General features: G+C 42.6%; 1 protein-coding gene across 1 annotated transcript in view; it reads right to left on the bottom strand.

The window, feature by feature from the left end:
• WDR41 (WD repeat domain 41) overlaps positions 1-12104 on the bottom strand; it is a 58789-nt gene that overhangs the window by 24864 nt on the left and 21821 nt on the right. The window contains exon 6 of the mRNA XM_079760297.1: positions 6542-6653. Within this exon, the coding sequence (XP_079616423.1) occupies positions 6542-6653 (112 nt within the window). The remainder of the gene's footprint in view (positions 1-6541; positions 6654-12104) is intronic.

The following is a 12104-nucleotide window of genomic DNA, read 5'->3' as shown; positions in this document are numbered from 1 at the left end:
TTAAATTCAGAATCACCACATGTGCAGGCAAAAAAAAAACTATTAAAATTAATTTTCCAGAATTTGGAAAATATTATACTCATTTACTTTACCTTCTCACCCATCAAAAGACTCTTGTAGTTTGGGGAGTCTCTCTAAAATCTTTTCTCCAGAGTGAGCGCCAAAGCCTTGCTGCACCAAGACCCGGCCCATAAATCTGTCTCCTACACAGCAACTCTTCCTTTATAGACACAGAGGATCTGCACGGCCAATTGGCCTGGAGGACAATTCCTCCCAGCGACACCAACAACAATCAAGACTTAACTATACAAAGGAAGACCAAGATGGAGGCATAGGGCAGAAGCCTGATTGCTGCCTACCACAACAATTTTGAGTCTACGACGGGAGAGCAGAGCAGACACCATCCAGAACCACCGGAGGGCTGACTGAGCAGATGCTCTACAACTAGAATAAAAGAGAGGGGTGCTCGGGATGATGCTGATGCCGGTGACCCAAAGATCACACTTTGAGAACTACGGCTCAGACGACACAGTGGCGGCCTGGAACGTGCTCGGCGCAGTTCCCCCGGCGGTCTCCGGCTGAGGGGAAGGCCCCACTCGCTGCCGAGCACGGACAGACGAGCCCCTGGGAGACATGGGGTGGGAGACTCCGCGCTTGCTGACCTCCGAGTCCTTCAAGAATCTCAACGCCCCGGAAGCGGCCAGGTGCGCACGCTCGGTGACTGGCCACCGCTGCAGACCCAAGGGCCGACGCAGCCACCCCGGACCAGCCCGCTGCCGCGCACCGGGCACACCGGAGCTTCGCCGAGCCCGCCGCCCAACGAGTTCTGCGGCGGCTGCCCTGGAGCTCTGAGAAAATGGCCGAAGGAATTACTGAGATGGAATTGACCAACAGGAAATGGGATCAAGAAGACGAAACTCCGCTGGGTCCCGGATCCGGGTGAAGCTGCGCGCCCCGGGTCCGGGTGAGGCCGTGGACCCCTGGATCCGGGTGAAGCTGTGCGCCCCGGGTCCGGGTGAGGCCGCGGGCCCCTGGATCCGGGTGAGCCTGGGTCCCGGGTCCGGGCGAGCCTGGGTCCCGGGTCCGGGCGAGGCCGCGGGCCCCTGGATCCGGGCGAGCCTGGGTCCCGGGTCCGGGCGAGGCCGCGGGCCCCTGGATCCGGGCGAGCCTGGGTCCCGGGTCCGGGCGAGGCCGCGGGCCCCTGGATCCGGGTGAGCCTGGCCCCGGGTCCGGGCGAGGCCGCGGGCCCCTGGATCCGGGTGAGCCTGGCCCCGGGTCCGGGCGAGGCCGAGGGCCCCAGGATCCGGGTGAGCCTGGGTCCCGGGTCCGGGCGAGGCCGTGGGCCCCTGGATCCGGGTGAGCCTGGGTCCCGGGTCCGGGTGAGGCCGTGGGCCCCTGGATCCGGGTGAAGCCGTGCCCCTGGGTCCGGCCGAGACCAAACCAGAGGGAGTCGGACCTGCATTACCACCATTTGTCCACCATCCAGAGCTGAGGGGTCAGTGCCGACATGTACTCATAAGGAACTGGTGGACATTGATATTGGGTCTCAAAAGAACTGTTGGTCCAGAAAGAAACTCACTACAGACTGATTCATTTGCCTGTCAGAATAACTATTATTGCTCATCGCACATTCAATTCTTATTAGTATATCTCTAGTGACACATGATTTTGCTCATCTAGGGGAAATGATGAACAACATGGACTGATGAACAAGAACAGAACCAGAAACAAGGAGGCACCGATCGGACTATCGGGCCTCAGAGGGAGGATAGGGGAGGGTGGGGGGAGAAGGGAGAGATCAACCAAAGGTCTTGTGTGCATGCATAAGAGCCTAACCAATGGTTAAGTTCAACAGGGGGTTGGGGCATCCATGGGGAGGGGTGTGGGATGGGAATGGGGGGATGAGGACAAATATGTGACACCTTAATCAATAAAGAAATTTAAAAAAAATAATAATAAAATAAAATAAAATAAAATCTTTTCTCCACATAAGTTTAACAGTATTTTATGCATTTCCCAAGTTCAAGGAAGAAGAAGTGATTGTAGAGGGGGGCAAAAGGAAGGAATTAGCAGTTCAATATAAAAAAGTAAAAGAAACAGGAGAGCACATGGAGGGTTAGGAAGAAAAGAATTCTAGATGTGGAAAACTTTGTTAAAAATTTTTTATCAAATTATTTATTAAGTGAAAATAATAGAAACTCGGTAATTCAGAAGTATGCCTAGCTGGCATGGCTCAGTGGTTGAGCATCGACTTATGAACCAGGAGGTAATGGTTCAATTCCCTGTCAGGGCACATGCCCGGGTTGCAGGCTCAATCCCCAGAGGCAGCAGATCAATGATTCTCTCTCATCATTGATGTTTCTCTCTCTCTCTCCCTCTCCCTTCCTCTCTGAAATCAATAAAAAAAATATTTTTTTAAATGTAAGGTGAAGCAACAAGTGCTGATGTAGAAGCTGCAGCAAGTTATCCAGAAGATCTAGCTAAAATAATGAAGGTGGTTACTAAACAACAGATTTGCAATGCAGATGGAACAGCCTCTTTTGGAAGATGCCATCTAGTACTTTCATGGCTAGAGAGGGACTGGCTGAGTCTCTTGTTAGGGACTAATGCAGCTGATGAGTTAGTTGAAGTTGTAGCCACAGCTCATTTACCATTCTGAAAATTCTAGGGCCCTTAAGAATTATACTAAATCTACTCTGCTAGTGCTCCATAAATGTAACAACAAAGACTGGGTGACAGCACATCTATTTACCACATGGTTTACTGAATATTCTAAGCCCACTGTTGAGACCTAGAAAAAATATAACTGCTCATTGACAATGCACCTGGTAACCAAGAACTCTGATGGAAGATGTACAATATTAATATTGTTTTCATGGTTGCTAACACAACATCCATTCTGCAGACCATGAATCAAGGAGTAATTTGGACTTTCAAATCTTATTAGTTAGGAAATACATTTTGTAAGACTAGAGCTGCCATAGCTAGTAATTCCTCTTATGGATCTGAGCAAAATAAATTGAAAATCTTCAGGAAAGGATGCACCATTCTAACAACATTCATGATACATGGGAAGAGGTCAAAATATCAACATTAACAGGAGTTTGGAAGAAGCTGATTCCAACCCTCATAAACGACTGAGTGGTTCAAGACTTCAGTGGAGGAAGTAACTACAGATGTGGCAGAAATAACAAGAGATCTAGAATTACTAGGTGTACCGGTTAATAATGGCGGATTTTGTAATCAAAGAAAACACGATAACTTCAAGAAAAACATCAAAAGTGCTTTATTCAAAGTAATATCCATCGCTAGCTACACATTTCCCCCATCTTTCAGGTAATTTGTGGATACCATCCCAATAGAACTTTTCTTGTTTTGAGGCAAACCATTCAGAGACCCAATTTTCCACTTCTTCGTACGTTTTGAAGTGCTGCTCAGAAAGTGCGTGTGCCATCGATCAGAACAAGTGGTAACCTGAAGCAGCAAGGTCTGGTGAATGTGGCGGGTGGGTTAATACTTCCCAGGCAAGATCTTTTAGCGTGTCTTTAACTGGTTTTGAAGTGTGTGATGGTGCGTCATCATGAAGCAAAATTACTTTGCCATGTCTTCTGGCACATTCTGGTTGTTTCACGATCAAAGCATGGTTCAAATTGATAATTTGTTGTCAGTAGCGATCAGTATTAACAGTTTCACCTGGTTTTAGAAGCTCATAATACACCACACCTTCCTGATCCCACCAAACACTGAGCACTGTCTTCTTTCTGAAGCGATTTGGCCTTGCAGTCGATGTTGATGGTTGACCTGGATCAACCGATGATTTTGTGCATTTGGGATTCTCAAAATAAATGCACTTTTCATCACCAGTCACAATTCGATGCAAAAAAGACTTTCTTTCGTGTCGTTGAAGCAACATTTTACTGATGACTTTTCGGTTTTCCATTTGTCTTTCGTTCAGTTGATGTGGCACCCATTTTCCTTTCTTTAAAATCTTTCCCATTGCTTGTAAACGACTAGAAATTGTTTGCTGAGCAACGTTTAATCTTTCTACAAGTTGTTTTTGAGTTTGACACTCATCTTCATCCAATAATGCTTGTAATTGTTGGTCTTCAAACATTTTCGGTTGACCTGGACATTCTTTGTCTTTCACATTGAAATCATCACTTTTAAGCGTTTAAACCAGTGTTCACAAGTATCTTGAGTTGGAGCATGTTCACCATAAGCTTCCCAAAGTATATGATAACTTTTTCTTCAAAATAAAGTAATGAATTAAAACTTCCCGCAAATGCTTTTTTGGACACGAAATTCGGTATTTTTAAGCATAAAAATATCTATGATGGTAACACCTTCAGAAAATTTGACATATGAAGGTTTGAAGCTTGCTGTCAATACAACAAAATAGCATACATATCAAATCGCATATTTGTCAACATATGTGTAATTCCATCTATTGAAAAAAATCCGCATTATTAACCGGTACACCTGGTAGTTGATAAAGTGTTGGCAGAACTTGAGAGGACTGACTCCAATTTTGTAAGAAGTTCTACTGTAAATAAAATGCTATCAAACAGCATTGTGTGCTACAGAGAAATCGTTCACAAAACGAGTCAATTGGTGAGGCAAATTTCATTGTTGTCTTATTTTTAAAGATTGCCATAGCCATTTCAACCTTCAGCTACCACCAACCTGATCAATCAGCAGCCTTCAGTGTTGAGGTAAGACCCTCTACAATCAAAAAAGATTATGATTCACTGAAGACCTAGATGATGGTTAGCATTTTTTACCAATAAAATATTTTTAATTAAGTTATATACATTTTTTAGACAGACTGTTTTATACACTTAATAGACTACAGTATAGTGTAACTTTAATATGTTCTAGGAAAACAAAAAAATCATGACTCACTTTATTGAAATATTCGCTTTACTGTGGTAGTTTGGAACCAAACCTGCACTATCTCCAAGGTATGTCTGTACTAATTATTCATGGAGTAAAATTCACATATGACCACAGGCTAATGTAAGAAATATGAACATGTAAATAAAGAGATATAATTCATGAAAATAGTAAACATAAAAATACATTCTAGATTCAAACAAGATTACTAGTGGTCTAATGTTGACTTCAAAGGTTAAATTGTAAATCCTATGGATTTAATTTTGCTACGATATCACATTATTTTCATGATATCTACCTAATAAAAGGGTAACATGCTAATTGACTGTACCTTCATGACGCCCACCAGCCAGTCAGTAGTGAGTATGCAAATTAACCCAACAAAGATGGCGAGTTAATTTACATACACAGGCGCCAAGCAGCTGGGGGCGGGGCGGGACACTTGCATCGTCGCCATGGTGACAATGCAGGCATTCCGCACCACCCCAGCCGCTCCGGGCCTCTGGGCAGCATGGGAAGGCAGAAAGGCGGATCTGGGCCGGAGCAAAGACGGTGCCGGCAGCCAGGGGAAGGAAGGCCCATTCTTGCACGAATCTTCGTGCATTGGGCCTCTAGTTTTATATTATCTATGTAGAAATAAGCTATTTTCAATTATGAACTATATATTCAATTCACGGAGCTCCTACTACCTTTAAGATGTCAATAATTAATAATATTCTTTATAACATGTCCATGGGTTCATTTGATTACTTTCAGAACAGAAATAGTTAATAGTGTATCACATAACTTCAAGGTTACTGTCATTTAAATTTACTCATTTAGCCAAAACCAGTTTGGCTCAGTGGATAGAGCATTGGCCTGCGGACTCAAGGGTCCCAGGTTTGATTCCGGTCAAGGGCATGTACCTTGGTTGCGGGCACATCCTCAGTAGGGGGTGTGCAAGAGGCAGCTGATCGATGTTTCTCTCTCATCGATGTTTCTAACTCTCTATCCCTCTCTCTTCCTCTCTGTAAAAAATCAATAAAATATATATTTTTTTAAAAAATTTACTCATTTATACTTAAATGTTTTTACTCTGAATAAATTTTAATTCTTTACAATCCTTGGTATCTATAGAAGTCAAAATTGATTTTTTTTTCTGTTAAAACAAAAAAATGTCTGTCAACAGAATTCTGAGAAAATAGAATTTTGTTAGTAAGTTTACTCATGAATAAACTTTTTAGTAAAACCAAATGTAAAATGAGGTCATCCTTAGAAATCTATTGAAAGACAAGTGATCCCAAAAAAATTTTTAAAAGTGCTATTGTAAAGCCACAAAAGTGCTTTCAGGTATCAACATGCTCATCAAACTCCGTTTAGAGTTTGATGATCATATATTAAAAGGTTTTTCTTAACCACTTTGAGAAATTCTGTTAGAAGTGATGAGGAAGCCAAAAGGAGGGGAATCTTCTCCTTCCAATATGGGATGAAAATATATTTTACACAACCCTTAACCAACCTGGAGAATATGGCTACATGTTATATACAGAACTGCAAAGAAAAGTACCGCCCCCGCCCCCCTTTGTTCATGGAAAGTCTCTTTGAAGATTCACTGTGTCTTTTAGAGTCTGTCACTCATGGTTCACAATTACCTTAATTTGTTTTTTACCTGTATCAGAAAGGTGACTAGTCTTACATAGGAGATCTAATTTTCGGTTCCACACACATAGGTCATTCCCACCAGACAGCCAAACATCTAGTCTCTGAAGAACAGTTAAACACTGCAAAATTTGAGAAATATATGTAAGTTTAGAAGTTCATGCATTCATTGGAGGTTTTAAAATATGTCCCAAATTCTTTGATACCCTTTCCTTCAAAATGTGAAGCTTAATTACCCTCCCCTTGAATGTAGGCTCTACTAAGTGACTAGCTTCTAATGAATAGAATGTGGCAGAAAGGGTAGTGTGTGACTTATAAAGACATGAGACACATGGTGGTTTCCTCCTTGCTCTCTCTTAGATCTCTCTCTAGGGCAAACACACACATGCAGCCACATGGAGAAAGACACCCCTGGCAAGAAAGTGAAGCCTCTGTACAACCACCAACACTTCCCAAGTATGTGAGTCCCATAGCAACCTCCAAATGCAGTCAAGCCTTCAGATGACAACATCATGAGACACTGAGTCAGAACTATCCAGCTAAGCTGCTCTCTATTCCTGACCACGAACACTGTGAGATATTTGTTTTAAGAACTAAGTTTTGAGGTAATTTGTTATTTAATAATAGACAACTAATACACAAGGCTTGAAATAAGCTGCTTTTTAAAATAAAACTGAAAATATGGCCTTAGATTTTATGTATCTTCAAATTAATATCATTAATACTGAAAGTATTTTAAGGTCTGTAGAAGTCCTTGATCTTTAACTAGAGGCCCGGTGCATGAAAATTCATGCACGGGGGTCCCTCAGCCTGTCCTGCCCCCCTCACAGTCCGGGAGCCCTCAGGAGCGGGAGGCGACCTGGCAATCAGGGGAAGAGTACGCCCCATCACACCTCTAGTGTATGCGAAATAGTATCACATTATGGTTTTAGCTTACATTTCTCTAATATACAATGATGCTGAGCTTCTTTTCATGTGCTTATTGACCATTTGCATATCTTCTTTGGAAAAATGTCTTTCAAATTCTTGGTCTATTTTTAATTGGGTTGTCTTTTATTGCTGAGTTGTAAGAGTTCTTTATGTATTCAGCATGCATGTTCCTTATCAGATATATGATCTGCAAATATCTTCTCTTATTCTGTGGGTTGACTTTCACTTTCTTGATGATGTTTTTTTAAGCATAAAAGCTATTCATTTTTATTAAGTCCAATTTATCATTTTTTCTTCTGTTGCTATGGTTTTGCTGGCATATCTAAGATACCTAATCCAAGGTCACGAAGATTTACTCCTATATTTCTTCTAAGAGTTTCATAATTTCTGCTCTTACATTTTTGTCTTTGATCCACTTTAAATTAATTTTTGGATAGGGCATGAGGTAGGGATCCAATTTCATTATTTCATATGAGGATATCAAGTTGACCCAGCATTATTGCTGAGAGGACTATTCTTTCTCTTATTAAAGGGTCTTATCACCCTTGTTAAAAATCAATTGACCACATATATGAGATTTTATTTCTAGACTCTCAAGTCTATTCCATTGAACTGTATATCTATCCTTATGCCAGTACCACACTGTCTTGATTACTACAGTTTTGTAGTAAATTTTCAAATTGGGAAGCTTGCATCTTGCAACTTTGTTATTTCTTTTCCAAGATTATTCTAGCTATTCTAGGGTCCCCTGCACTTCTATATCAATTTCTGCAAAACAAAAACAAGAACATAGGAAAAAACACCTTGTTGGGATTTTGGTAGAGATTGTGTCCAATACGTAGATAGGGTAGTACTGCAATCTTAACCATATTAAATCTGATCCATGAATATGGAATGTCTTTTCATTTACTTAGATTTTCTTTAGTTTCTTTCAACAATGTTTTGTAGCTTTTGGTGTACAAGTCACCTATTACTTCTTTAAATTTATTTCTAAGCATATTATTCTTTTGGATGCTACTGTAAATGAATTGTTTTCTTAATTTCATTTTTGAATGTTCACTGCTAGTATATAGAAATACAATTAATTTTGTATACTGAACTGTATCCTGAAACTTTGCTAAGTCCATTTTTAGTTCTAACAGATTTGTAATTTATATAGAATTTTCTATATAGTTATTTTTTTCTATATAGTTTTATGTATTCCTTTCCAATGTGGATGCCTTTTCTCTTTTATTGTCTAATTGCCCTGGGTCAGAACCTCCAGTACATTAAATAGAAATGCCAAGAGTAGACATCCTTCTTTGTTCCTGATCTCAGGGGGAAGGTATTCAGTCAGTCATTTACCATTAATACAATGTTAGCTGTGGGGCTTTCATAGATGCCCTTCATTAGGCTGAGGAAGTTCTCACCTATTCCTAGTTTACTGACTACTGTACTTTTATCTTGAGGTGTTGGGATTCTGTCAAATGCTTTCTCTACATCTATTGAGATGACGTTTTTTGTCCTTTATTCTTACTACTAGAGGCCCGGTGCACAAAATTCGTGCACTCGTGTGTGTGGGGAGTGGTCCTCAGCCCTGGCCTGCGTCCTCTAGCAGTCTGGGAGCCATTGGGGGTTGTCTGACTGCCGCAGAGGCAAAAGAGGCTCCCGCCACTGCCGCTGCCCTTGCCAGCTGTGAGCCCGGCTTCTGGCTGAGCAGTGCTCCCCCTATCAGAGTGCACTGACCACCTGCCCCCTGGTGGTCAGTGAGTGTCATAGTGACCAGTGGTTCCACCATTTGGTCGATTTGCATATTAGCCTTTTATTATATAGGACTAGTGGCCCGGTGCATGAAATTCATGCACAGGGGGGAGTGGGTGTCCCTCAGCCCAGCCTGCACCCTCTCCAATCTGGGACCCCTCAAGGGATGTCCGACTGCCGGTTTAGGCCCTATCCTAAAACGGCAGTCAGACATCCCCTCGCAATCCAGGACTGCTGGCTCCTAACTGCTCACCTGCTTGCCTGCCTGCCTGATCGCCCTTAACCACTCTGCCTGCCAGCCTTCTTGCCCCCAACTGCCCACCCCTGCTGGCCTGATCGCCCCCAACTGCCCTCCACCAGCCTGCTCGCCCCCAACTGCCCTCCCCTCCTGGCCTGATCGCCCCTAACTGCTTCTGCCTCGGCCCCGCCACCATGGCTTTGTCCAGAAGGACATCCGGAAGGTCTCCCGGTCTAATTAGCATATTATCCTTTTATTAGTATAGATGGTATATTACATTGATTAAATATTCAAATGTTAAACTAAACTCATATTTTATGATAAATCTCACGTAGTCATCCTCTCTAATAAAATGGTAATATGCAAATTAACCATCACTCCGCTACATAAGCCACGCCCACCAGCCAAGCCACGCCCACCAGCCAATCAGGGCGAGTATGCAAATTAACCCCAATCCAAGATGGCTACAGCCACAGAGAGCAAGGTTTCCCAGGTAACAGAGCAAGCCAAGCTTTCCATAGCCGTTGCAGGCCTAAGCCTCCACTCAAGATACAAAGTTTCAGTTATAGAAGGTAAACAAATTGAAACAAATGGCGGCAGAATGGAGCTTGAGAGAGCAGGCCAGGGTTGCCGCCGGCAACAGGGGAAGCAAAGCTTTCCACACACCCTGGCCGGGCCCACCTGCTTAAGGCTACAAAGTTTCAATTGTAGAAGGTGAATTAACTGCCACAGAAAATGGCTGCCGCCCCGGAGGGAGCAGCAGGCTTGGCTCCGCTCCAGGCTACAAAGTTTCAATTGTAGAAGGAAAATAAATTCCAGATACCAGGGCCTCCGCTTGGGTCACCAGGGGGCGTGGCCGGCCTGCAAACCACCACAGGCCCCTCGCTCAGGCCGCCCCCGCCCCAAGGGAACCCCACCCTGATCCGGGACACCCTTCAGGGCAAACCAGCTGGCCCCCACCCGTGCACCAGGCCTCTATCCTATCTAATAAAGGAGTAATATACAGATTGATCATCACTGCAACACACAATATAGCTGCCCCCATGTGGTAAAAGATCCTGCCCTCATGTGGACACAAGATGGCCAGCAGGAGAGGGCAGTTAGGAGGCACCCGGCCTGCAAGGGAGGGCAGTTGGAGGTGATCAACCCTGCAGGGGAGGGCAGTTAGGGGTGACCAGGCCAGCAGAGGAGAGAAGCTGGGGGCAAACAGGCTGGCAGGGGAGCAGTTAAGCATCAACCAGGCTGGCAGCGGAGTGGTTAGGGGGTGATCAGGCTGGCAGGCAGAAGCGGTTAGGCGCAATCAGGAATGCAGGCAGGCAAGCAGTTGGGAGCCAGCAGTCCTGGATTGTGAGAGGGATGTCCGACTGCCCGTTTAGGCCCGATCCTGTTAATATCGGGCCTAAACGGGCAGTCGAACGGGATCGGGCCTAAACGGGCAGTCGGACATCCCTCCAGGAGTCCCAGATTGGAGAGGGTACAGGCTGGGCTGAGGGACAACCCCCCGCCGTGCACGAATTTCGTGCACCGGGCTTCTAGTGATATATAAGCCTTTTTATTCATTACTAGATTTAGTTTTCATTTACTGCTTTTGTTACTCAACATCTTATTAGAATTTTCCAAACTCTTTGTGTATTCTTCTGAAATACAATTTTTAGCATATATATCTATCATAATTTAACTATTTTCCTATAAGACATTTAGGATACTGCCAATCGTCCATCTATAAAATATATTTGCAATATATACTTCTGTTCATAAATCTCTGCCCACATTTATTATTTTCTTTAAAGAGTTTTCTAGAAGTTGAATCACTGGGTCAATTCATGTAATCTTTTTTTTTTTTTTTTTTAGATTCATTCATAATGCCAAACTACCTTCCAGAAGAGCATATCAAGTTATACCCTCAACAGCAATTAAAATGCCAATTTCACCATCTCCTTGCTAATACCAACCTTTATAAAAACTTTACTAGTTCAAAAAATAAAAAACAGTATTTCTTATATATATTAGGGATCCTAATTTCTTTAATAAATTATGCTCAAAAACAATTTTAACCATTGAACCAAAGTGAGTAAAATGCTATTTTTAATGATTTTTAATGTGAAACTGGATCATAGGAGTAAATAAAACTGTCTAGCTGATTCACATTACAGTAAAAGCCCTTATATAAAGTACTTTCACCATGCTGGAATTAGGCACTTTTTATTAAACAGTTCATGAAACAGCTCACCAAAGGAATTTCCCCAATACACTAAATTTTTTCTCTTTCCCTGTTTCTTCAATTCGTGTGTTTCTTCTGAAACCTAATGAGCTCAGACAGAAAACAAGAGTATTTTTTAAGGATTTAAAAGAGGTATCTTTCAGATCACATAAAGCATAGAGATTTGATTAAGTCAATACTTAAATGGCCTCTTCAAAGACAGTACATTGTTAAATTGCATACAGCATACAGTAAATGGTACTTTCTTCCCCATAAACTTTACTAAATTGATAATTAGAAGAGCATAGTAGCATGAGATGGCTACCAGAGATACTGCCTTTCAGGAAAAAAATGATATACAATGACAATTGGCATACAGCAATTCTTTTTCCTTTTTTTATTTATTTTTTCTTTTTTTGTTTGTTTTCTTAAGTGTTGGCTCCAATTTAGAGATCAGTTATCTTT

The sequence above is a fragment of the Cnephaeus nilssonii genome (assembly GCF_951640355.1).
Source record: "Cnephaeus nilssonii genome assembly, chromosome: 2".
NCBI lineage: Eukaryota > Metazoa > Chordata > Mammalia > Chiroptera > Vespertilionidae > Cnephaeus > Cnephaeus nilssonii.
Note: the sequence above shows the minus strand (reverse complement) of the source record. Positions and strands in the feature narration are given on the sequence as shown.